Consider the following 26,847-nt stretch of genomic DNA (forward strand, 5'->3'; position numbering starts at 1 on the left):
GGAGAAGGATGGACAGCAGATCCTGTCCCAACACCACAAACAGGGAAAGTGGTGCCAGCTGCCCCCAAGATGCTGGACAGAGCGGGGGGGGGGCATCGGCACGGCCCTGAGTTCACACCCTAAATGTGCGTGTGGGACCAAAGTCTGTCCACTCACCTCTGCTTCCTGGTGCACAGGCTGATTTCAAACACCCTGTGACAAAATACTGATGCTTTTGAAGGGGTCTAAAAATCTCAGAATTTCTTTAAAAATGGGACAGATGAAATCAGAGACCAAAAACTTGCTTCTGGTTTGGAGACTTGGATTCCAGACTGATGAGGAACATCAGGGCACTTTGATTGATTTTGAGATAGGGTTTTTCATTCGGTAGCCCAGGCTGGTCTCAGCAAGTCTCCTGCCTCTGATTCTCCAGCTCTTGGACAAGCCCACTATGTCCAGACTTTTTTTTTTTTTTTAATCTTTTTCTGCCTGACTCATAAGCACAAGCTATCCATTTCCGATCACTGGGCTTGCCCAGGAATTTATAAACAGAAGTTTTCGATGGTAAATAAAGCAGCCTATGGCCCTGTCCCGGCAGGTGGGCTGACACTCACACAGCAGGTATTTCTGGGTGTGGGCATCCCAGGCCATGGAGGGCTTGGGTTAAAGACAAAGAGCAGAGATCTGCACAGAGAAAACCTAACCTAAGGTACCGAGTCCCCATCACCTGGCCTCCGGCTCCCAGATGATCCCCTGGCCTACCTCTTTGAATGAACCAATGGGGTGATCTGCCCCCTTTCCCTAGAAATAGACGTGGCAGGAGAGGCTGCCTAGATCTGCGGTCTGGGTGGAGGGGGTCTTTTTCTAAGGCTGCTTCTCTCGGGAAGGGAGGTGCAGCTCACAGCCTCCGGCTTTCTAGAGCACTGGGCTTCCTCAGATGACTCTGTGATGACTAGCGGTGGTGGTGGAACCGTGTAAGGATGCTCAGAACCCCGGCTTTCAGAGCTACAGCTGCAGCATGATCCGTCTGTCTCTCCTGTACATGGACCCAGGGCCATGGCCCTCCCGGCCTGCAGAACTGTATAAGCATCTAGGAAAAGCTGTGAACAAAGAGAGGGCCGCCGCTGGGCTCGCCCACATGTTTCTGGACTGAAGAAGACTTTGAATGAGATCCAGACCTCGGTGACCTCCTTGGTTTGGGGGACACTGGTGGCTGTTAGGTGTAGACACGTAACAGGTCTCTGGATGAGAATGCCAGTGGCCAGGGCCATTTGTTCAGACTGTTTGTTCATACTCAGGTCCCTTCTCATGGGTGCCACCTCTACAATAACACCTCCTTATTACCTTGGCAACCACTGTTCTCCAGTGCCTCCAACTGGAGCCCTCACATTCCCACCTCTGGACCCCACATCATGGATGCCACCCAGCCCCACCCACCATGTCCATTCACAGGCAGCCTTGCTGTGGTCTCCCTCAGCATCTTTCAACTGATGGGTGACTTGTGAGGAATCACCTGTCGCTCTGGGCCTCAATTTCCCGTATTAATAGTACCCCCACCACCACACACACCACACCCCTTTGTTTTGAGTTAAACAAGCTGAGAAGGCCAGTTGGCCACCTTTGGGGAACTGTCCTTTGTTCCCATCTGGGCTGGCAGGGGAGCATTCCATCAGAGCGTCTTGAGCTCCGGAAGGGAGGAGCCCTCCCTGTCTCTGCTCTCTCTGGGTGCCCAGGGGCCAGGAGCTAATAAGGCTCAGTGAGGCCCAGCCCAGGGCTCTGTTCACACGTGTCCTTGAGCTCCTAAGGCTGTTCCCATTCTGTACATGACAGTAAGGTACCTGTCCATCCACAGCGGCCCCTGGCCCAGGCTCTGCAGGACTCGGGTACCATTCAGTGTTTTCATCTGTCCCTCAGCTAGCACCCCAGGACTGCCAGGTCTGTTCTACAACCCGAGCGGGCACTGCCCAGCCAGACCTCCTATCAGGCCTCTGGGCGTAGCCACCCTGGGCATGATGGCTCCCAGCCCCGGGCTAGGACAGGTCAGGGCAATCCCTCAAGCTGGGCCTTCCACTCCTCCAGCCCCAGGCCAGAGCCCCAGGCTTTGAACAGCTATGCTCCCTGGAGCCTAGGAAGGGACCTTGAGGGACCTGGGGGCTGCTGGGGTGTTGGGGAGGAAGAGAAAGAAGTTCTTTGGTCTTTGGTATCTGCTGGGAGTGCCCCGCCCCAAACCAGGCCCTGGGAAACTTTGTTCTTTAAACCAAACTCATAAGGGTTGAATCCCCCCCACCCCCCCAACACACACACCATGCCACTAGGAATCCCTGTGACCTGCTGAGTCTGGCCCCAGGGACAATGTTATGGTGGAGGGGACCTCTGGACTGGGTTCCCCAACCAGGTGACTGACTCCACCCTGCCCCTGCTGAGGGTACTGGGAGGGGACTAGGGACCAACTCTGGGAACGAAGTCTGGGTGGCGGTCACCAGCTGCGGTGGGCTGGGCTTGAGCATCTGGCAGGTGAAGCCCCACCGGGTGGGGGTGGCGGCAGAGTGGTCTCGCTCACCCTGGTGGCCACCTGGTATCTACCCTTGACTCTCACCCATCCTGCTGCTCCCGGGGCGCCTCTGACTGGGGACCTGGAAAGGAGGGTCCTATCTGGGCCTGGGCTGTATGCTCAGAACACAGGAAACTCGGGCCGGGTACTTCGGGGACCCCGGGACACTCTAGAGACCCCGGGAGCAGCAAAGACCTCGAGGGGCAATTCGTTGGGAGCTTGGGGACACTGCAAAGCCGGAGCTGGGCGCTGTGTCCACTCCGGGGACCCCTGAGAATTCGCTGTGAAGATCTCAGGGACACTTTGGGGGCCTCGGAGGACCCACCCCCACCCCCGGTCCGGCTCTGTGGGACTTCGAGGACACTCTAAGAGCCCTCAGGACACTCTGAAGACCCCTGGCAATGCGTTGAGGAGACCCCAGAAATACTCTGGGGAACCCGGGCCGAGCATTGCGGGGGTGGGGGACCCCGAGGACGCGGCAAGCCCTGGGCCAGGCTCTGCGGGAGACCCTGGGGACCCTCTGGGGACCCCAGGGCGCTGCGTTCCAAGGGTGGGAGGACGCACAGAGTACAGCCGGTCGCGCGCACTTGGCCGCGGCCGCAGCGCGTCCCCGGGGCCGCACGTGTGTAGGTTGGGAGCCCCCAACGCCCTGCGCGGCGCGGAGAGGTCGCCGGGGACCGCGCCCGAACTCACCGTGCCCTCGGACGGCAGGTAGCCGAGGTCCTCGATGGCGCAAATGTTCACGATGTGGACGCTGCGGTCCTCGGCCGGGAGCGTCGAGTACTTCTCCGGGACCCTCATGGTGGCCGCACGCTCCCCATCCACGGCCCCGGGGGTGTCTGCAACGGAGAAGCGGTGCTGGCCGGGCGCGGACGGGACGTGGCCGCTCCCTCCTCCCTCGCGACCTCCCGGGCGCTGCCGCCACCTGGCCCGTCCCGAGGGCGCCCGCGCGCCGTGAACTTGGCCGCGCGCCGGCTCCGCCTTAAAGATATAAGCGTAGGGGCGGCGGCCACGCGGGTCAGATTTTCCGTAGAAATTTAAACACAGGAAGAAAGGATTCCGAGTTTTATTTTTATCCGGGGTCAGAGCCCATTTAGGATTTTTTTTTAATTTTTTATTTTTATTTTATTTTTTTTTAATTTTGAGGGTGTAAACGATTCTTACCCGGAGAGAAAGTGCCCCAGACCACACCTTAAATAAAAGGCCCCAGAGCTAACTTCGCTGTCTCTTCTCTAAGGAAGTGACAGACCAACCCCACTGCCCTCACCTGGGACCTCTCCTGCCCTGAGCCTCCCCAGGTGCCTGTGCCTGTGTGGTCCCCCTCCCCCACCATCGTCTCTCAAGTACGGTAGCCTCCAACCTGGGAACTTTTTGACACTCTCTTCGACAGGGGAGAGAGTGACCCCTGCATGCCAAGGGGGGATGCTGCCCTGTTGTTCGGTGGTTTCTGTTTCTTTGTTTGTTTGTTTTTCTCTCTTTGGAGGCGTTAGGGAGGCTACAGAGCGCCCTGACGCGATGGTCCTCCAAGGCGGGTTGCAAGTCCTGCAGAGTGGCTAGAGGTCAGCGCTTTCTGCTTTCTCACCTCAGAACCTAGCGGGGGTCCCTGCACACAGTAGGTGTCTGTAAGTCTTCCTTCTGGAGGAGGAAGAAGAGAAGCTCCACGGCCAGCTGCTGTCCTGATTGAGTTTCTGCCGGAGCCACACCCGCCGCCTGCCCTGTAGGGTGGCTTCTCTTTTCCTCCACCTCCCTGCTGAGCATCAGAGACCTTGTGCCCCAGGACACCCTCCTGGGCTCTCCATCCTTCAAGCAGCCAGGCTCTCCTCTCTCACTGTCCCCAGACCCTGTCTGAACCTCATGGGCACTATTCCCACACAGAGCCTTGTCAGGTGGGTGCCAGCTTCCCACGGGTGACGGGTGCACTCCCACCAGCTTGTCCACAGCTGCAGGGGAGCATAGCCACTAAAAGTCACCCACATCCACAGAGCCTCTGGTGGTTCTCAGGCGCTATCTAGAGAGGCAGGCTGGGTGGGAGAGACAGGTGGTGTTCCTCCGCAGCTCCGGACTTCCAACCCAGGGGCCAAGCAGCACCTTTTCAGGTTCACAGACTGCTCCCTCGTGACCACCAAGACCTCCCCTCACTGTGTGCTTAGCCATGGTGGCTGCCATCTTGTGCCCCCATTTAGGTCTGAGTCTTTGAACTTGGAGAGGTTTTGAAAAGGCTACCAGGTCCTTGAGCTAGCCACTCCCATAGGTGCCAAGTGGCCTTAGAGTGGGTTTTAAGAAATGCTTTCAGCTGGCCAAGTCCCAGTTGCAAACAGCTCCCTCCCCCACCAGCCTCCCCTGTGCCAGGGGACTGGGCTGGAAAGACATACAGTCACACATAGGGTTATGCAACTTCATACTATCGATAAACAACGGGCGTTGTGTAACTGTAGCACACCCTAGTCCTAAATTTATGTTCAGGTGTCAGGGATATTCCAGAAACCAACAAGGTATAAAGTTGTTGTTGTTGTTGTTGTCAGGGCCAGGGAAGTGGCCCAGTTGCAGAAGGCTTCATGTGTGTGTGATGTACCGGGTGAGACTTTGGTGCTAGGCTAAAATGAAATGCGTACACGTGTGTGTGTGCGTGTGTGTGTGTGCGCACACACGTGTGCGTGGGCTGCGTGTGTGTATGTGCATGTATGACTGTGTATGACTAGCTGGTCAGTACCAGAAGCTCTGGTGTTCTCCTGTGTTTGGGAAGTGGCACTTTTTCTTTAACCCTGAGAGGGCTCTCGGGGGCATTGGAATGGTCTCCTGGCCTTGTTCTTAAAGCCCCTGGAAGCTGCCAGCTCGGGAACCATCTCTAGATATGGTGGCTCTCCGTCTTCTCCCCGGACAGCGCCCTGCTATGATGGAGGAAGCCGAGCTGGGACTCTTCTCTCGGGGTTTAGCCTGGTTCTGCCCCCGCCTCAGCTGGGGGTTGACACCTGCTTGCTGGGGAGACTCCATTTTTTCCTTTCCCACCCTCTGCATCTTCTGGTTAAACCGCCTCCAAGGCTTCTGAGTGCACAGTTTAGGGGAGGCTCAGCAAGGGCAGAGAGAGCATGGAATGGCCTCCACACAGTAGGAGTTTGGGGGATGGATGGGCTGGAAATAATCCTGTGACGGCTGATTGCTGGATGTCATAACCCAGGAGGCAAAGCACTGGGCTTGCCTGCGAGGGAGCTTAGACTGGATTAATCGAGGTGGGAAGACTGTAAATGTGGCCACACCATTCCACGGGCCGGGCCCCCAAAGTGAAAGAAAGGAGGAAGCGAGCTGAGTGCCGGCGTTCATCTCTCCCTGCTACCTGACTATGGATATAACGTGGCCATCCTCATGCTCCTGCCATCGTGCCTTCCCTCACACGTGTCCTCACACTGCGAACCAGACAAACCCTTCTGCCCTTCTGTTGTGTTTTATCAGAGAAACGAGACAAGCAGCTACTAAAGGACACATGCTTTCCCTAGGTCCCTCAGAGCCCAGGCCCAGAGTTCTTGGGTCTTGAAATCTTGAGGACCACCATCAACAGCCATTAAAAAAAACCCCACAAAATTAAACCCACAGCTTCTAGACCTACTTCCAGGAGAAACTGATACTGCTTTCCAAGTCAAGCCCTGTCTCTGGGAGCCTTTGTTCTGCTGTGAGTCACTTCTGCAGCTCACTGCCTGCTTGTCCCAGTGGCCATGCTGGGCCACAGGGTGCTCTTTTGATGGGAACTTCCAGCCTTCAATGCACGCCTTGCCTTCTCAAATCACCCTGGAATGGTGTTGGATGCCAGGAACCAACAGACACCTGTGTCTTTGCTGACATTTCTTAGTCCTGGGTGTGTGTTGGAGGAGGCTGAACAGGAAGTGATAGGAGGGAGGAGAGGACTTGCCTCGTGCAAGGCTTGGAGAGAACCCTTTCCCATGGCCTTTGTGTTAGCCTCCTTGGCTTTGCCCACACGGAAGGAGCCTCTTGCCCTCTGCCCTGCCCTGCACCACAGATCTGAGCACGTAGTCATACATAGCTCAGAGAGAGGAGCAAACGAGTGCTTACAAAGTCAGACACAAAGAGGGCCTCTGTACCAGAGAGAGTCAATGCCTGGTCACAAAGACCCTAGGCCCAAACATGAACCTGATTCCTTGTCAGGCCTCACCATGCCTTAGTCCCTGCTTTTGTAAAAAGAGTCATCTGGAATCCTCAGCTCAGTGAGCCCTGGGCCAAGGGCTGTTCCAGCAAAGGTCTCTTCCTAGATGGGACTATTAGAGATGGTTAATTGCGGTAGATTGTGAGTCACCTGCAAGATTGGTAGAATCTACTTTTGGGTGTCTCTGTGTGGTGGATATAATATAGCTATGTTTTTCCAACCAGAACATTTCTTCTCCAGGAGCTCCTTAAGACTCAGAAAGTAAAGGAAACTCACAAGACTTAGGAAGATCCTAAAACTTAATAGGACTCATGAGGCCCCTCTCCAGGGTTGTACAAGCAGAACAGTGCCTGGGCAGAGGAGACTCCCCCACTGGCTTAGATATTTGCATGTAAATCATGCAGGGAGCTCCAGGGATACTGCTTTCCTGAGCTGTCATTCATGCTGGTTTTTCAGTGATGCAGCTTCCTTTGAGTCACCTATGCTCCTCCTCCCATATAGTCCTCGAAGTATCCTGATAAGCTCACTGGTCCACTGAGCTAGACTCAAGTAGAATGGTTTCTTTGGTTTGTTGCCAGTGCTCTATCTAGGATGAATGGGCATTTGCTCACTTCTTCAGAGGAAAGGTTACACAAAAGCATTTCCAGAGATGGTTGGATCCTAATGGTTTAGACCTAATCAGTGGGTAGCTTGATGGTGTGACTAGGAGATGGTAAGCAGTAAAAGGTAGGGAAGAAGGCAGGGAAGAAGTAGAAAGTAGATGGAAGAAGTAGGTCATGGTGGGAGGGTTGTCCTTGGGGCTGGACTTGGCCTTCGCCCCTTCACAGGCTCTTGCTTCCTGTCTACTCTGGTGTGAGCCCTTCTGCTCAACCACACCCTGCAGACAAGATGAACACCTCTGATGTGCTTAGCCCAAACAATCTGTCCCTTTAACTGTTCTCAGCTATTTTGTAACAAGGATACAAAGGTAACTAAAAGACCTACATGACATTTGGGATAAGACCATTTTTTTGACCCCGGGGACATTTTATGTCCTTAGTCCTTCTACCCCTAGAATCCAGTAGCTCCGTCTCCTGCCAGCTGTGACAACTGCAAACTGTATCAAGGCCTTGTCAGACATCCCTGAGGTGCCCTCAGGCTGGCCAGCATTCTGAGGTCACCCTTGCTGGGCAGACCACATGTGTCACTGGCCTGACAGACAATGCACTTGGCTTAAAGGTCAGGCAGGAGGGTAAAGCTGGTTTTCACCAGGGTCTGCTGATCCCCTACTGAGAATATTGTGTGCGCCCAAGTGCAGGTGTTAGAGGTTGGGCAGACAGCAACTCCTCCCCATAGAGTTTTGTACCAAGAGGTACTTAAGGGCTGGGAATGTGGTTGTGTTGTGGAATGTTTACTCAGTGTGCACAAAGTCCTGAGTTCCAGCCCCAGTACTGTATTAAAAGACAGACAGACAGGTAGGCAGGCAGATGGGCAGGCAGACAGGCAGGCACCATGGTACATACTGTGATCCTCACACTCAGGAAGTGGAGGCAGAGGATCAGGGGTTCAAGGCTATCCACAGAGAGTTGAAGGGCAGCCTGGGCTTACATGAGAATCTGTTTCAGAACAACAAAAACTCACCAGCATGTGCTTAATTTATTTAGCTCCGCTTTTCATCCCGAACCTGGAGATGTGTTTTATATTTTAATTATGTGTTCGTGGGTGTCTGTGTGTAAGTGTGTGCACATGAGTGCAGTTGTCCACTGGGTCCAGAAAGGGGCATCGGATCAACCTGGATCCAGAGGTCCAGGAGGTGGTGAGCTGCCCAGCCTGTGTGCTGGGGGCAGAACTCACTCAGAGCAGGAAGAGTTCTTAACCACGGAGCCATCTCTCCAGCCCTCATCCCTAAACCTAGACCACTGCACCTCAGAAAAAGAAAAAAAACTCTACCGTACAATTCTGTTTGCCCACAGATGGCCAGGCAGGTAAAGCCACTCGCAGTTAGCCTGCTGATCTAAGTTCAGTCCCAGGGACCCACCTGATGGAAGAAGGGAACTGACTAGTACAAGTTGTCTTCTGGCTTCTGCATGGTACAAGTTGTCTTCTGGCTTCTGCATGGTATGCCCGCACTTGTATGTGTGTGCGCGCACACACACACACACACACACACACACACACACACACACAATCAGTGATTCTCAACCGTCCTAATGCTGTGACCCTTTAATACAGTTCCTCATGTTGTGGTGAACCCTCCAGCCATAAAGTTATTTTCATTGCTACTTCATAACTGTAATTTTGCTACTGTTATGAACCATAATGTAAGTACCTGATTTGCAGGGTATCTGATATGTGGCCCTTGAGGAAGGGTCATCTAACCCCCAAAGAGGTCTCAATCTACAGGTTGAGGACCACTGTACTAAATAAGTAAATGGACGAGAGAGAGAGAGAGAGAGAGAGAGAGAGAGAGAGAGAGAAAAGGAAAGAAAGGAGCAGGGTCTTAATGGCTGGTGACTCACAGCAGCCCGAGGGTAGGAGCAGGAACAAGGGAAAAGTGAGCCACCCATGAGTCAGGGCCAGTGGTATCTCATGGAAGGACTAAACAAATGGCAAACAACGTAGATGACATGGACTGCTAAAAGTGACTTGGGTGTATCAAGATCTTGAAGAGGCCGTTGCTGGGAGAGTCATTCCTGAGGTAGCGGGAGATGGGATGTCAATCATTTCCTTCCCTCTCATGACATCAGCGCCCAGCGGAGCTGCCCAGCTGCTGCTGCTGCTAGGAACCAACAGCCCTGGCATGCAGCCAAAGCTGGGTGCCGAGAGTGAAGGGACTGTGTGGTTCCTGCAGAGCCTGTGGAATCTGGGGAGGGGGGGTCAGTTTCAGGGGAAGGCTCAGCCTCTCCTTACGTCTGGCTCATTCTAATCCTTGAGAACACACACACACACACACACACACACACACACAAAACCTTTGAAAACATGCCCAGGCTAGGCTAGGACTCGCCAGCCGCCTGGTCGCCTCCTCCCGGAAGCCTTTCTTGTGGGGCTGGGGACACTGACTCAGTTCCACCAGCCCTGGCTCCCTCTTCCCAGGCGCCTGGACTGGCTGCTGCCCCAGCAAGCTCATTCTCCCAGCCACAGGCATTCTGTGCTCTAGCATTTGGCACCCTGTACATTTTCTCCATTTGTGCTTATTTATTTAACAAGCTGTCTTATTCGAGCTGGCCCTATGCTAAGCGCTTTACAAACATTAACTCATGGTCTTACCCCGACTGTGGCTGTCTGTGAGTAGATTCACATCCCTGCCCCTCCTGGAGCCATGAAAGCCTCAGGGCCAGAATCACCCTCTCTCGGTGACGGATTAGGTGGGAATCAGCCTGACCTCCATCGGGGCAATATAGTGGTATCCAGGTCCCTGGGCAGTAAGTAGTCTGTACTTCACCACCTTGCTCAGGACGAACACAGATGCCCAGACCCCAGCCAGGTGACCCTCAGAGCCTCCGTGATGGACTCCAGGCTTCCTCCTCAGACTAAAAGAACAAAAGTTCTGCAGCAGGCTCTGCCCTTCCATTTACTGTTCTCTCCCTCCAGGAGTAGGTCTCCAGTGCAATCCAGGGGGACTGCTGGGAAGAAGGAACAAATGAACCCGAGTTTCAACTCTCAAGGCCATGAGCCCTTCCTACCCAATGCTAGGGCATCAGAACCTCTAAGCACCAAGGTTCGAATTCTCTTGACAGAACATTCTGGAACATGGCGGAGTCAGCCACTGGGCTGGAGCTGCCTCACAGAAGTCCTGTTCGGTTTTCAGATACTCTCTCTGGCAAGTCACATTAGTGAAGTAAAAATAACCCAGTCAAAGGAACGACACATTTCATGCAGCCCATTAAATTTTTTTTTAAGTAAATTTCAACTTGTTGTCAACAAGTGTCCCTTAACAGAATTTTTGTTGTTTTATTTTTCTGTTTTCCTACATATTGGAAATGAGCCAGCTGTCTCACATGCTCAGGGCTTTTTGGTTTGGAAAAGCCATGTTTTTCCCTGGGCTGCTGGCCACGCGTGGCTAGAAACCCCCTCAGCCTTTCCTAACTATTTGAGGGAGCAGGTGTGAGGCTTTCTAGACTGTTCTGTGTGGCCCTGGGTTTTACGAGGTTTCTGCTGTAAACTTCACTGAGGTTGCGAGCTCATCAGGGAGAGAATTGCCTGGTTGCCCAGCCTGTGGGCATGCATGTTTGGGGGCCTCTTATTAATCAATCAGATTTTTCTCTAGGCCACAGGAATTTAGAGGAAGCTGCCTTTGCCTAGAGGCTCTAGGAGCATCCTTGATGTCTGTGGACAGAGAGCTTTTATTGCAAAGCCTACCTATTGGCCCAGCTGCCACTGGGTTTGTGGCAGAAGTTCAAGGCCCGAAAAGGATGTAGAAGCCTCCAGGTGGCCCTGGTGCACACAGCACCCACTGACTCCCCTTCATATCAGGGTGGGGGCTGCCATAGGCCCCCTGTCCTCAGCATAGACTGCAAGGTCTCATCCGACCACTCCTGGGTGGGAGTCAGGGTGGAGAGGGCCCACAGGAAGGTGTCATAGGCCTCTGAGAGGGAGGTGTTCATTCTGTCAACAACTGCCACTCACGGGTGCCTTCATCAAATCTAGTCTCCCTGGCTAAGCTGCTGACTCAGCCGTTCAGTCATCCATTCTCTCTCTCACTCTCTCTCTCATACACTCACTCAGGGGTCTCAAGCCTCGAAGCCAAAATCCCATCCTCTTTATAAATGCACCTGAGAAGCCATATAACTCCCCTTCAACCTCCTGTCTGAGTTTTTGATCCCACTGTCCCATGGGAAGCCCACCTGGTTCCTCTTTCAAGCCTAAGATTGCCAGCCTGCCAGTTCTCTCTCAGGTCCAGGAGAATAAAGCCCTTCATCTTCTTCTCTGGAACCTACGCTCAGGTTCCAGCTGGATCTGGCCTTATTCGGTGTAAAATGTCTATTGGAAGATAGCCAGGCACGCTGCACAGACCTGTGACCTCAGCCTCAAGTGCTGAGGCAGAGGAGAGAGAACACTAGGCCTTTCCTGTGCTACAGAGTCAGAGGCTAGCCTGGGCAACTTACTGAGACCCTGTCTTAAAGTAAATGAAGCAAAGATGGAGAAAAGCACAAGTCACGGTGCTCCATGCTCAGAGCCCGACCGAAGTGGATGCCATGTGTTCACTGGCCACTTGACAGCTCCAAGCTAGTGGAATTCTCCCCAAAGCAGGACGGCTTGTTGGCTTGACATTTTCAGAGAGCCGTGGGGGCTGCTGGTGGCAGCTGCCATACACAAGCCATGGTCAGCCAGCCCAGCCCTGGCGGGAAGAAGTGTAGCCCTTCGAGGGGGCAGTCAGTGCATCTATTAAAGCCTTACTGTCTGCAGCCATTGTGACTGGAGGAGAGGAGATCATTTTACAGGGAGCCTACAGGGCCCTAGGCAGCTGCTGCGAAACTGAGGGTCAGGCCGGGGAGTGTGCAGACAAGAGAAGGAAAGGCCACCGTGGTTCTGGAAGCTTGTAGAGGGCTTCTCAGTGCAGCCTTCAAGGGTCACTGGTAACCAGGAAAATGTCTGTTTGGATGCTTACTCTTTGTGGGGCAAGATCCGGAGGAGGCAGGTGCAAGGCAGAATGATGAAGACTGGCGGTGTGGACCAAGACAGCGTGTGGACCAGGGTGGTGTGGACCAGGGAGGTGTGGACCAGGGAGGCAACCAGGGCAGTGTGGACGAGGGTGGTAGGGATCAGGAAGATAGAGGTCAGAGCTACGGGGCTGGTCAGGGCCGAGGCAGTGGGGACCAAGTGAGCAAACTATGTTTGCCGGCTGTTGCTAAGCAACTTTCCAAGATTCCAGGAGCCAGGACCCACTGTGAGCTAGCCACGAACCACCCCTTCTTCCCCTGCAGTACTGATGCCAGTACAGAGCAGACAGGCACCATTTAAGAGCTCGTCTCACAGCCTGTAAGGTGGAACAGGCAGTTTTCCATGCTCACTCGCTGTCAGGGTTCCTCAGGGTACAGGGGTCAGGGAGAAACACGGGGACACCATTTTATCATGAACTAAAGGATTGTCTGCAGGGTGGGCGAGACGGCTCAGCGGTAAAGCCAGGACCTGTGTTTAATCCCCAGCACCACATAAAAAGCTGGGCGTGGAGGTTTGATCTTGTAATCCTAGGAGCTGAAGACAGGTGGATTCCGGGGCTTGCTGGCCATCCAGCCTAGACTACTCGGTCTCAGTGAGAGACCGGCATGAAAAAAAAAAAAACAAAAAACCTAGTGAAATGGCTCTTGAGAAACGACGCCCAAGATTGACCTGCAGCCTCCATATTCAGGAGCCCACGCGCACGCTCACACACACAAATGTCTGCACACGTGCGCACACACGCATAAACACTCTAATCTCTGTCAGAGATTAGTGGCAGAGCTTCCTTTCTGGTGGAAGGTGAAGGTGAGAAGCCCGAGGAATAGCCCACGGCATGCCTGTCTGCAGCCCCCTCCCCTCCACCCTCTGCCAGCCTTTCCCCTGACACCAGCAACCCTGACTGTGTCTCCTTCGTGCGCAGGGCACGTGGGCTGTGCCTTTCTGGGATCACTGCAACATGAGTGCGGCTGGCAGCATCTGGGCCTGGGGCATAGTGGCCCCATCTGGCTGGCTGGTCTGATTCTCCCTGCCAGCTGTCATAGAAGGCTGTGCTGAGTGGCCTCTGGGATTTTGGAAGCACCCGGGACTGGCAAAGTACCTGGCCTACCACAGGTACTGTCACTAGCCAGGCGTCTGCACCTGGATGTGTTTGAACTCCATATGTGCCAGTATGTGGGAGGTCACAGATGAATTGCCATGTCTGCTGTTTCCACCTCCACCGAGTCACCAAGGAAGGAGAGGAGGAGACCAAGTGTACACTGTCATGCACACAGTAGGTGCTCAGAAAGGGCTAGGGGACCATTATGTGCTAACATGAGGCTTATCTGTGGGTGCAGAAGGGAGGGCTCCTCCCTCCCAGGCTCAAATTGCTGCAGGGTAACTTTGGACAAGGTATGTGGGTTCTGGGACCCTTGATTCTAGCTCAGTGGGGACAGTAGGACAGCGATGAGGAGGTAGCTGAGTCTGAGATTGAGTCTGAGATCTGGGGTCCATTCAAAATGGCTGCCTTCGGCATCTAGACCACAGCTGGTCAAAGCTCACCCAGTCATCTGGGCTGGGGTCTACGCAGGCCTCCCACCTCTCCTTCCTACACACAGTGGATGCTTGGTGTTTATTCCACTCTTCTGTGTGAGGCACAGGACTGGGGCCAGGGTGTCCAGACCAACACTGCAGGGGAGGCATGTTCTCAGGGGATCAGACCAAAGAAAACCACTCCAAAAGGTACATGAAGGGAACAGCAGCCAGTGGTGGCCACTGGGGAGCCTGTGGCGAATGTAGGGACACGATGGGGGTCGCTGAGGAAGGACTGCTCAGCAGTGACCTCTGACTGGAACCGAGGCCTCAAAACAGTGGACTCCAAACAGTGAACCCAAGGAACAGAAACGTCCTTGGGAATCTCACACAGGTCCTGGTGCCAGCCAAAGAGGGACTTAACGGCTCAGAGGTGCCACGCGGCTCTGACAGCGCATGCCACAGGTGGATGGGCACCTGTGTATTCCCTGGCTGGTGTCCATTTGCATCTATAAAATCGCACCCTGCTACAGGATCAGCGGCAGAGAGAAGGGAGAGTGTTGTGCTCCCTGGTTTGGCCAAGCTGTCGGCAAAGGTACCTTCCTTTACCTAAGCGGGTCTCTAATCTCTTTTTTTCTTTTTCCTTTCCTCTGTGTGTAGTACCAGAGATGGGATCCAGGGTCCCGCACATGAGAGGCATGTGTTTTACCACTGAGCTGTGTCCACGACCTCTTTTTATTTTGAGAAAAGGTCTCACTAAGCTACCCAGGGTCATCATGGGCTGCCATCCTCCTGCTGGAGTTGCTGTGATATGCCAGCAGGCCTGGCTCCTAGTTTCTTTGAAAAGACAAGGAAATGGGGTTTTAGAGACTTAACCCAGGAATCAATGCGATGAGCCAGCCCTTCCGAAGATGCCACCTCAGGTGAAGGCTAGAACCTGGGGGAGAGTGTGATGGAGACACTGGCCACAGAGGGCTGGTGGGGTGGGTGAGGCTGGAAAAGAAGGTAGGCTAGGTCTGCAGGGCCTTTTGGCCTAGAGGGCTGGCTCAGTCCTGGATGTGAGGATACTTCAGAGGAGTCCTGAAGTGCAGAGGGCCTCAGGAGGTGTGGACAGACAGCAGTCAAGGATGGGGCAGGGTCTGCACTGAGAGAGATTGGAGAAAGGGAAGGGCTTGACCTGGGGAGACCCAGCCTTGTGTGAGCCTCTCTGTGATGACAGGGGCCAGAGACCCCTTCCCATCTCTTCATGTGGCTTCACAGAGGCAAGAGACAGCTCTACCTATTTCACACAAACTCTCCACAAATGCTTGGGGCCACATGGATTCCTCCTCCAAGAGAAGAAAACAAAACAAAACAACAACAACCAAAAAAAAAAAAGAGTGGAAGGTTTAGTGGGGTCTCCTAGAATGCTCCTCTGCCTTGCCCAGCCCAGCAGGCCCAGCTCCGGCCACTCCCAGCCTTTGGCCAGGTTCCAAGTTAGTCTTAGCCATGTGTTTTCAAAATCCTTGTGCTGGAACATGAACTGTGAGCAAACCGAGCCAGGACTCGGGGCAGCCTGCATGCACGACTTGCCAGGGAAGTTGCTTCCCTAGATCAGCCTCCTCCATCTCTTCCTGTTATGTCCCGGAACATCTGTAATGTAGTCCAAAGGTTTTCATTTCTCCCGCTGAGACTTTGAACAACAAACGTCCTGAGAAGGGGAAATCTTGGTGTAATTTATACTCAACTGTAGATGACTTTCTTTTCTCAGCTATGCCACCACAGCAGGTCCACAGATAGCCTGGGATGGAGGAAGTGAAGAAAAGGAAGACATTCCCACGGCAAAGGGAAAGGGAAGAAGGAAGAAGTTTGGAGAACAGGAACAAAGGAGTTCTTTTTGTCTTGCTGGACTGGCCTGGACTGACCCAGCCCTTCCCTGCCCATGGCCCTGACCCTGAGGCAGCCCCATCAGGGTTGGGGGGCTAACACCTGTCTGACTGAGGAGCCATCTTCATGTTCACTTTGATCTGAAAACTCGAGAGATGAAGAAGAGAAGGGTTAAGGCTGAGTTCCACCATGGTGGCTGGGGGCCTGAGAAGGCGGCTTTTCAGATAAGAATCTGGTCCCTGGGGAACCAGCAGAAGGGGAGTGGGGGAGTGAGCACCAGACTCTTCCTGGTACATGCTGTGCAGAGGCAGGGGGCTGGCCTCTGGCCCACAGCCTCCGCTCCAGGGGCAAAGTTCTCCAGACCCCCTCCTACACAGACCCGATGCTTCTCTCTGGACTCTTGAATCAGCCCTGGGATGTGCTGATGGGGCAGGGAAGGGCGAGTCAAGCCCTCCCATGCTAGGGAAGGCCAGAGAACCTCTGTAGCCAGGCTCAGCTTTGAACACAAAACAACCACCTCATGCTGGGAGAGAATGCGGGGGGGGGGGGGGGGGGATCCCCAGGCATGCCCTGCTTACTCCCAAAGCATTGAAAGATCATCTCTTCAGACAAAAGAAAAAAAAAAGAAAATTAAAAGAGAATCAAAGAAGGTAAGAAAAAGCATGAAATCAGAGAGCAGGGTTCAGATAGGACGCACCCAGGTCTGAGAGTGAGACTCACTTGTGTCACCTGGTGCTGATGGGGACCAGGACAGGACTGCAATAAAATGACCCGAAAGAGACAAAGGCAGAGCGGCAGGCACAGCCAGGTTGTATTTCTCCAGAACAAAGGCTGCAGAAACATGGGTGGGGGTGGGGTCCAAGCAGAGCATCACAGCTCTCAGGACCCAGCGTCTCCCTTATCACGTAAGGGGACACCCAGAGCACTGGAGGCATGGCCCTCTGCCCAGCACAGGGTCCTGACCCCCTGGTAAAAGCTCCATTAACACGAATTTGAGCTTATCTTTAAGGCAGGAAGAAAAAAATCACTCTGCTTGCAAGGCCACCAGGCACCAGGCCTCAGGAGGGGAGACTCATTCTATGCTGTTTAGACATAATGTCAGGCCCACTATCACCCCATGCTTCTCCACTCTCCTCATGCAACGAGGTACAATTATGAAAAGCCACCTGACATGATGGTGAATGCCTTTTAATCTTCCCAGCGCTTAGGAGGCAGAGGCAGGTGGATCTCTCCGAGTTCAAGGTTAGCCTGGTCTGCACGGCAAGTGCCATGTCAGCCAGGGCTACACAGAGAAACCCTGTCTCAAAATCAGTCAATCACTTAAGTGTCAGAAAACCACAGCAAACAGTGAATAATTGAGATGAACAATCCTAGGGACAATACAAGGGGACCGAGGGCAGACTCCCGAGTGGGTGTGGGCACTTCCACAGCCAAAGAGAAAAAGATGCTGACGTCGCCGACTCTTCTACAGAAGTGATGGGAGCCAAAGAAACAGAGTGACGATGGCGCCATGACGCTTGTGCTTGGAGGGAAAGGATGCGGAGTGACGTGACAGTTCATCTCAGCTGTCAACCTGATGAAATTTAGAACCACCTGGAAGAGGGGCCCCTGGGCATGCCTGAGGGGTTTACCCGAGAGGTTGACAGGAGACCTACCCAGTGCGGGCGGCACCACTCCCTAGGCTGGACTAAATGCAAAGGAGAGGGAGAGAAAGCTGAACACATATTCACCATGATCGCCTGACTGCTGACGTGACGTGACAAGCTTCTTTGTGTTCCGCCACTGTGCCCTCCCCACTCCTATGGGCTGTACTGTGACCTGTGAGCCAAATAAACCCCTTTCTTAGGGCACGCTGTCAGGGCAAGTAACTAAGACAGTGATTTAGTCACAGTCACATGACGGACCTGACTTCATGTTCTCTGGGAACGTGTGTGCATGTGTGGTACTCTACTACTGACTGACCAGGTAACAGCACGTAACTATACATAGCCGAAAGAAAAGACCTGCTGACCTAGGCTCCTCTTATCCAGACAAGCTAAAATCAAGATGCCTTTGAACAAATAAGCCAGTGCAAATTCATCACTAGCACTGAGAGAAATGCAAAAGGCAGGTTCCAGATCTAAAATGACCGATGGGCCAGCAAGAGGGTTCGGTGAGTAAAGGCGCTTGCCACCAAGCTTGATAACCTAAGTTTAATCGCTGGAACCCACGTGGTGGAAGGAGAAAGTCAATTCCCACAAGTTCTCCTCCACTGTGGCTCACACATGGATGCAAGTGAATATGCATGCCACACACACACACACACACACACACACACACACACACACACACACGTAAAAAGAAAAGCTCTAAAAAGCAAAGTCCTAAGCGGGAGCTTAACATGAGCTCCAGAAAATGGAGTGTACATGGGTAAATCCAAACACTGGCAGCACTCAGAGGGTTCTTTGAGATGCTGAGGCTAAAATGCAAGCACAGCTAATATGAGAAAATTACACAAACACTGAGGGACAAATGAACTCCACTGCATTTAAGGTTCTTGCAATGCCCAAAAGTTGTTAAGACACTATTTAAGAATAAAAAAGCCAGGCATGTATATGAGGTTTTTAGATAAACCATCAGAAAAAGAAGTAAGTGTGCTACTAACCAGCTGGCGGAAGAGAAATTGTAGTTTAAAAATAATCAACTAGCCCAAAATAAATTTAAAAAGCCAGCTTCTTCCTTCCTTTCTTACCTCTTTCCTCCTTTTATCCTTATTTTTTTCCTCAAAAAAAAAAATCTATCCAAACATGGAGACAAATGTAAAATAGTTATGCTGAGAATGTGAACCTAGAAATATCAATGATTATAATAAATATAAATGGATTAGATACTCTAATTAAACGGTACAATTTTTACAGGAGCTTTTTAGAAGCCTCAGCTGTTCACCATTTACAGACAACACAGTTGACTATAAAGACCAGAACCCAAAGGGTACAAATGTATGCACCACAGAGATAGGGTCTAGGTGAAAGCATACCAACCAATATCAGAATAATTACACTAACACCAAACATAGAAACTTTTAGTAGACATAAATAGCAGAAAGGAATAACTTAAATTATACTTTTGGACACTCTTCCACTTACAATGGTATCACACATTTTTATTTTTGCTTTGTTTTTATTTTATATGTATGAGTGTTTAGTCTGTGTGCACGCAGGTGCACCATATGTGTGTAGTGTCCACAGAGGTCAGAAGAGGGAGTCAGATCTTCTGAAGTCACAGACAGTTGTAAATCACCATGTGGATGTTGAGAATCTAATCTGGGTCTCCTGCAAGAGCAACCGGTGCTCTTAACCACGGAGCCATCTCTCCAGCCCCTTGGAGTTACATTTTTAAGTCATCACACATTCAAAATATCCCAAATTCAAAATGTATTAAACCTGCTTTAGTGTGGGGCCCTCCTGGTCTTACCATACCATGTGGTTTTCTTCCTGGTCTTGAGCTGATGAGGAGCCATAGTTCAGGCTCACTGCTGCCCACACCAAAGGCGAGTCAAAGGCTACTCTGAGAAAGGGCAATTTGAAAGTGTGGTTTCTATCAGATTCGTATTACCGCTTTACCATTACAAAGCTAAAAACTCACACATCAAAACTTTTAAGCCAAACATAATGCTGCGTGCCTGTCATCCAGCCCTTGGAAGGCTGAGGCATGGAGATAGCACAGTCAAGGCTAGCCTGGGCTACATACTAAGACCTTGTTTTAAAAATCAAAACAACAAAGACTTCAAAGCACATAAAACAAAACCTCAAAGGAATGAATAGAAACCTCTTGCTAGGATGACATGTTTTAGCATTTATTTAACACAATTCTTTCGGTAAAAAGGTAGAATTACAAGAAAGCATCTCACTATTCAGAATCCAAATTCTTTTTCCATGCCTTTGGCAGCTTATCATTGCTGACCATGTTGGGCCGCTGTCAGTGAGATATGCTGCTGCAATAAGCCACAGTCAGAGGCAGGTAGAGGAGGAAAAGGGTTAGTTTCGGCTTCCAGGTCACAGTCTGCCATTGAGGGAAGCCATGGCAGGAGCTAACTCACAACCAAGAACGATGCTCACTGTCCCGCTCAGGCTCACACTCAGCTAGCTTTCTTACGCAGCCCAGGAAGTCCTGCCTAGGGAGTGGTGCTGCCCAGGGAGCTCAGCCCTCCTCCTACACCCATTAACAATTAAGATAATCACCCACAGACACGGTCACAGGGCAATCTGGTACGGAGATCCCTCAACTGGGACTCCCTTCTCCTGTGACTCTAGGCTGCCAGACGTTGTTCAGTCTTTCCATATCCACATAAAAAGCCAGACTGGTGACCTGGTACTTGCAATCCCAGTGGTGGAAGGCAGAGGCAGGATGATTCCCAGAGGTTCCAGCTAGCTAATGGAGCCAGTGAGAGACCCTCTCTCAAAAAGTAAAGTGGACAGCCTCTGAGGAACAACACCAGAAGCGTTCTCTCTCTCTCTCTCACACACACACACACACACGCACACACACACACACACACACACACACACACACACACGTATGTACTCTCAGTTACAGCTCCTTGTGACAGAGAGGCTCCACTCAAGCATAACATGTCTCCTGGTGTTCTGACAATGAGTTTGTGAGGATACTGTGCCCACTTTTAACTTCCTTCCCAACCTGGGCTGCCAGGAGCCAGCATATCCAAGCCCTGTCATAGACACCTGCCTCCTCTGGCCGCTGTTATCTTCAGCTTCTCCCCACTGGGCCTCCCTGTGTGCTGTGATCTGTCTTCGGGAGAACAGACCCAGGGAGAGGCCCCAGCAGGCTGTGTTCAGGCCTGTCACTTGGGTAGGGATATTTGGGACCTGGGTTTAAAACGGGGATTCAAAGACAGGTGAGTCCCTGGAACTCACTGGCCAGTCAGTCTAACCAATCAACGCACTCTGAGTTCAGTGAGAGACCTTGTCTCAAAACATGGATGTAGAGTTATTGATAAAATCATTTGACATCAACCTTGGCCCTCCATATACACATGTACTCACACACATATACACACACACAATCACACACATGCACACTAAAAAAGAACATGAGAGTAAAATAAGTAAAACATAAATAACCAGCAGCAAGAAGGAGGAAGCAGACACTACTACAGACCCTACAGAGATGTTAGGGCTAATGGAAGACCTCATGTGAACTGGACAAAGACAAAGGAGAAAGCTGTCTCCCAGAAAACCCACCTCAAGTTTCCCAAAGAGCGATAACCAATCCAGCAGGCCCATATTTAGAAGGAAAGTCTGATTTCTCATTAAAACCGTTCCCATTCAGAAAACTCTAGATCCATCTGGATCCTAGTATAAAATTTTCTAAACATTTCAGGAAAAAAAATATCAATGTTTTCCACAAACAATCCTGGAATAGGAAGAGAGGAATGGCTCCTAGTTCACCTAATTGTGATTTCCTTTCTGGATCTGGGGACCAGACACAAAATAGTCTCCATTGAGCTGAATCCCATTTTTTTTTCCTCCCTTAATTTCATGTACATGAGGGTAAATTTTTTAATCATTTATTTTATGAGGGGGGCATGAATGTGAGAGAACAATTCTTCTTCCCGTATGGGTTCCCAGGATTGAACTCAGGTCATCAGGATTGGCAGTACGTTCCTTCATTCGCCGAGTGATTCACTCAGTCCTACTTCTCTAACTCTTAATCAGTGTATTTATTGTCTTGTTTTTGTTTGTTTGTTTTTGAGACAGGGTTTCTCTGTGTAGCCTTGGTTGTCTTAGAACTCGCTCTGTGGACCAGGCTGGCCTCAAACTCACAGAGATCCACCTGCACTGAGACACGGCCTTGCTACGACTGGTGCTCTATCTGGGTTTTGGGGATTGAAATAAGGCCCTTATGCTTGTAGAGCAAGCACTTTACCAACTGAACCCAGTCCTTCATCCAAACACTGGGAAGGCTGAGGCAGGAGGACGGCTGTGAGTATAAGGCCAGCCTGGGCTACAGAGTAACAATTTGTCTCAAAATAAAAACAAACAAAGGACAACTTCTGAGGCAGCCAGTACATTTGCCCATGCTCACTGGGCCATGAAGGGTCAAGTTCAAATTCAGTCTGATGAGTGCGATGGCGGAGCACATAGAGTCCAAGAGAGCTCCCTCAGCCAGGCCGGGGACAAGACGGGGCAGTTTGCGCAGGCAGCGGGAACCCAGGACCCAATCCTGTTGCACACTGCTGCATTTACCTGCCGAGCCCAGCTTCTGGCACTTCTGTGAGCCTCAGGTTGCTCCTGCCAAGTCCCACACAAGCCTCCAGAACTCAGTCAAGAGGCGTCATTGGTGGCAATGGCCAGGAGCAAAGAGCTGTGGATCGGGAAGAAAACACACGTGGCCTGGTGTCTACAGAACCCACATGCAACACAGAGAGACCAGGTAGGGGCCTTGACATTCAAGAAGAACTTGTTTCCCCTGGCAAACACCACACCAGGATCCTGTCTGTCCACTCTCTGAGGGTGGTGGTGAGGCCCCAGGGATATAGTTTCCTGGTCCACAGAGCAGCTTGGAAAGGGCGCACCAGACAGCACCTAGTGGCCAGAAGGGGAACTGCATGTGCGCAAGACATCACTTTGTGGTTGGAGGGGGCGCTGCACGGCTGCACGTGCATACGGCAGCGCCTAGTGATTGGAGGGGGCGCTGCACGTGTACAAGACGGCACCTAGTGGCCAGAAGGGGAACTGTGTGGCAGTGCCTCCTCCGCCATAGAAGCCGATGAGAAACCCAGGACATTGCCGGGACCTTTAAAGGTTATTTTTATGCAGTGTGCCACCCGTATGCAGGCGCCCTCAGAGGCCAGAGAAAGGTGGGTGTTGCGGCCAGTTGTGAGCCATCGGGTTTGGGCACTAGGACCTGAACTCGGTTCCTCTGCAAGAGCACCAAGCCATTCTCAATGGCCGAGCCAGTTTTCTAGCCAACATTTAATCTTACATCTAACCAATAAACCACATCCTTTCACTTCTCAGCCTAGATAAGGCACAACCAAGCACAGAGACAGCATCTATTACCCCTCTTTGAGGCAAAACTGGGGTGGGAGCAGAAACTGATCTTATTAATAAAAATTTCTATACCGGCCAAACTTTATCCAACCTTTAAAGAAGCAAAACCAGCTAATAAATTGATGCCGTTTATAGAAACGAGATAGGTTATTACATAGGGAAGTGTTTACTATGTTTCAAAAAATTCAAATCCACCAGGTTCGCTTTGGGTAAATGTTTATCTCGGAGTTCAGGGGCAAAGTTAAACAGTTGAAATAAAATGGAATTAAGCCTTAATATTTTGTTTTACTTCTGAGTACAGATGGAAGACGAAAATAATATTCCATAGAAACGGAAAGTTTCTATTTTCACCAAAATATTTGGAAAGTGACTTTATTTTTAATCTGGACACCTAGGTTTTGACGGAACTCTGCGAGGACAGGCGGACACAGCCTTGTGAACTGGAGGCATCAGGAAACCAGCCTCAGGGGTATTTAAAACATTTGTTTCGCAAAGATACAATTTGTTTCAAAAAGTGTCAGACCAGCCAGACACTGCCTGTAAACCATGGGGTTTGTAAAAGCTGGGACTCAGAGATGAAATATTCCTCTCTTCTCCCTTTCTAAAATCCCAGGCTGAAAGTCCAGGCCTGCTTTCTTGCCTCTGGGTATGTTCCCTTGTAGAGATCTTTCATTTCTCCTGGTTTTTTGTTGTTGTTGTTTTTTTTTTTTTTTTTTCTGGGTCTGACTTTTTTTTTTTTTTTAAATCATGGTGATGATTTTGTTATATGATCATCAAACTCATGTCAGAAACTCATGGTGCATGAAGAATGGAAGCAACCGTACTCTGCAGACAGAGGCACAGAAACTTCCTCCTTTGATTTGTTTTCAGCTGACAAGATTCTTCAGGGATACAAAACATAAAGCCCTTTAAAAAAATGAAAAGAAAATTGTTTGTCTATGTGCACATATATGTGAATACATGTGGAGGTCGGAAGAGAGCGTCAGATCCTCTGGAGCTGGAGTTCAGGCAGCTGTGAGCTGGCATGTGGGTGCTGGGAATGGAATTTGGGTCCTCTGTGGGCCCTCTCTCCAGCCCCCTGAAAGTTATTTTTAACAGAGACTATTTGATTGGTGGTTGCAGTACTGGGGATTAGCTCCATGGCCTCATGCATGGTTAGGCAAGTGCTCTATCACTGTGCCACACCCAGCTCTCTCTTCATTTTGAAACAAGGTCTCACTAAGTTGTCCAGGCTGCTCTTAGGCTCATTATGTAGCCCAGTCTGGCTTTGAACTTTCAATCCTCCTCCTTGCGATTTCCTAAGCAGGTGGGATGACAGGACCACAAGCCATTCTCAAGGATGAAGCCCTCTTTAGTCCCTCCCTCCCGTCACCTTCAGAGCAAAGGGAAGAGTTCTTCACTTTATCTCCACATCCCACCCAGCTCTGAGCACCAGCACCACATCTCTTCATTCTCTCTCCCTCTCACGCTCTTGTGCCTCTGAAGCGTTTCCGGGTGTGGTGGTTACCCTTCTGTGTGTCGTTTCAATGATTCTCCAATTTTATAATAGCTTTGGATTTCAGAAGCAGAATGGACAGAGTTTCTGCATGGCCAGTCATTTCTCTCTCTTTCCCACGTGTGTGTGGGGGCGCTGTGGGGGTGTGTTATATGCGACTGCCTCCAAATACCTGGGTCTTGTGTGGCAGGACCTCAGGTGCCTTCCTCTATCACTCTCTGCATTATTGTCTTGAGACGGGGTCTCTCACTAAGCTGAAAGCTTGACATTTTGACTAGGCTGGCTACCCAGTGAGCACCTGAGATCTGCCTGTCTCCATCTCCCCAGTGCTAGAGTTACAGGCATCTGTGTCTGTGCCCTCCTTTTTTTATGTGGGTGCTGGGGATTTGAACTCAGATCCTCATGCTTGCAATGCAAGTGCTCTTACCCACAGACCCATCTCCACAGACCTGGGACTGTGCTTTTAAATGTGTACGTCATATCTTCAGTGAGAACAGTTTTGTACTGACGCAATTTTGTGTGTCTGAGAACATGTGTGTACAGGAGCGTGTGCAGGTACATGTAGGTACACGTATATAGAAGTAAGAAGACGTCCCTGTCCTTCCTCAGGTCTCTTCTACCTTTTGTTTGAGACATGGCCTTCCATTGGCCTGAAACCTCACCAAGAAAGTGAAACTGGTCAACCAGTAAGCGCCAAAGATCCACCTCTCTCTGATTCCTGTCTTACCACCGTAGGGATAAAATACAAGCCAACTTGCCTGGGTAGCTCTGTGAGATCTGGGAATCAAGCTCAGGCCCTCATGCTTGGGTAACAAACTCTACTGACTGAGCCACCTCCAAGACACACTGGTATAGTTTTAGGCACAAAGAGGCTGTAAGGACAGCGGAAGGGAGGCATGGAACCAACCTAGTTCCTTGCTGACACTCTCTCTTCCTGATTTATTCCAGATCCTTTTCTTTCTCGCCTTCTTTTCTTTATCTCTATACTCTCTTTCTACCTTCAGATACCTCCACCTCTGCCTCATTCTCTGTATTTAACTGTATCTACTCTTTCCTTGAACCAGATGAGTGTGAGCCCTGAGAGGAATTCTTCACTGGATACTCTTTCACCATTAAGCACCTTTTCTTACGTAGGTCCAGTAAAGTTCTCAGAATCAGACACTTGATATAAATGAAATGTTGTGACTAAATCTATAGCCTGTAGTCATATTTGTCAGGGCTCCAGTCAGTGTTTCCAGATCCACAGTTCTGTCTCAGAGCCAAAATTTCAGTATGTTGCTTTGTTTTCCTAGATCTAGAGTTTCCTTACTTTTATGACCCTAATAGTTTTCAAGAATATTTGGGGAGGGTGAGGCCAGCCTGGGCTACAATGTGAGATCACAGCCAGCCTGGCCAACGTACTGAAATTATGTCTAAAAATAAAGAGCAAAGAGAGAGCGCTGAAGACAGATAGCTCAACAGTGGTTAGGGGGAGGGGAGGCCAGCTGTTACATTGTTATTTGTTTTTATTACAAAGCTGTTCTATACCTGAAACCTTCAAGGTGTTTCCTTTGTCCTTTTTGTAAGTAACATATAACAGGATCTTGATTCTTTATCTAAACTGAAAGTCTGTGCCTTTTAGTCAGAGAGCATGGACCCATTTACACTTAATGTAATCATTAGTAAATATAAATATACTGTTTTGATATGTGCATGCACAAGTGTGCTTTCTTTGTATTAAATGAATATCACTGACTATTCCATTCTATTTCCATTGTTGCAATGTTTTATCATTTTACTTTTATTTAGTAGTTGCTCATCAGTTTACCAGATACATTTTAAACTCACAACAGTCTTCTTCCAAATAATATTACACCATTTCACACTCAGCTTGAAAACCTTTCTGCAAGGTGCTACCATCTATCCCTCTTGTGTTGCCATACTTAGTACTATTTTTAAATGATTTTTATTTATGTGTATGTGTGTCTGTGTATAGGTGTGTGTGCTTGAGTGCAGTGCCTGTGGAGGTCAGAGGAGGGTGCTGGATCTCCTGAATTAGGGACAGTTGTGAGCTGCCATGTGAGTGCTGGGAACTGGACCCTGGTCACCTGTAAAATCAGTAAGTGCTTGAGTGCTGAGCTCTCTAGCCCCTACGTTTTACTTCAATCTATGTCATAAATTCTAATACTACACTATTCTTATTTTTGCTATGGTTAGTTTTCTCTTTATATTAAAACAAAAGCATACTTTATGGTAATCCATACATTTATCATTATTTATTCATTCTGGCCTTGTGTATTTCATCTTTTTAAATAAATCCATATTAATTCTGTTACCATCTTTTCCTTTGCCTGAAAAGCTTCGTTTGTCATCTCTTGGGGTAGAAATCTGTGAGCAATGCGCTTGCTCAGCTTTTGTGTTCTTATGAAGCCTTCCTTTTACTTTTTCTGATACTTTTTTTTGCCGAATACAGAATTGTGGGCCAGTACTGTTTCTTTTAGAGATTCCTGACTTGGTTCCTCTGTCATAGTCAAATGATGATGATGATGATGATGATGATGATGATGATGATGATGATTGTAGAGATGGGATGCTTAAGGCCCAGGCTAGCCTTAAGCTC

The 26,847-nt window shown here is 50.5% G+C and overlaps 1 protein-coding gene across 4 annotated transcripts in view; it reads right to left on the bottom strand.

Annotated features, from left to right (window-relative positions):
- The window catches only part of Ano1 (anoctamin 1), a 92,447-nt gene extending 88,968 nt beyond the window's left edge, over window positions 1-3,479 (bottom strand). For all 4 annotated transcript variants that reach the window (XM_055614721.1, XM_055614720.1, XM_055614719.1 and 1 more), the window contains exon 1: window positions 3,224-3,479. In XM_055614721.1, coding sequence (XP_055470696.1) covers window positions 3,224-3,331 — 108 coding nt within the window. In that variant the 5' untranslated portion in view covers window positions 3,332-3,479. The remainder of the gene's footprint in view (window positions 1-3,223) is intronic.
- Window positions 3,480-26,847: the final 23,368 nt, after the last annotated feature.

Source organism: Psammomys obesus, unplaced genomic scaffold (assembly GCF_907164565.1).
Source record: "Psammomys obesus unplaced genomic scaffold, mPsaObe1.curated_primary_1811, whole genome shotgun sequence".
Lineage (NCBI taxonomy): Eukaryota > Metazoa > Chordata > Mammalia > Rodentia > Muridae > Psammomys > Psammomys obesus.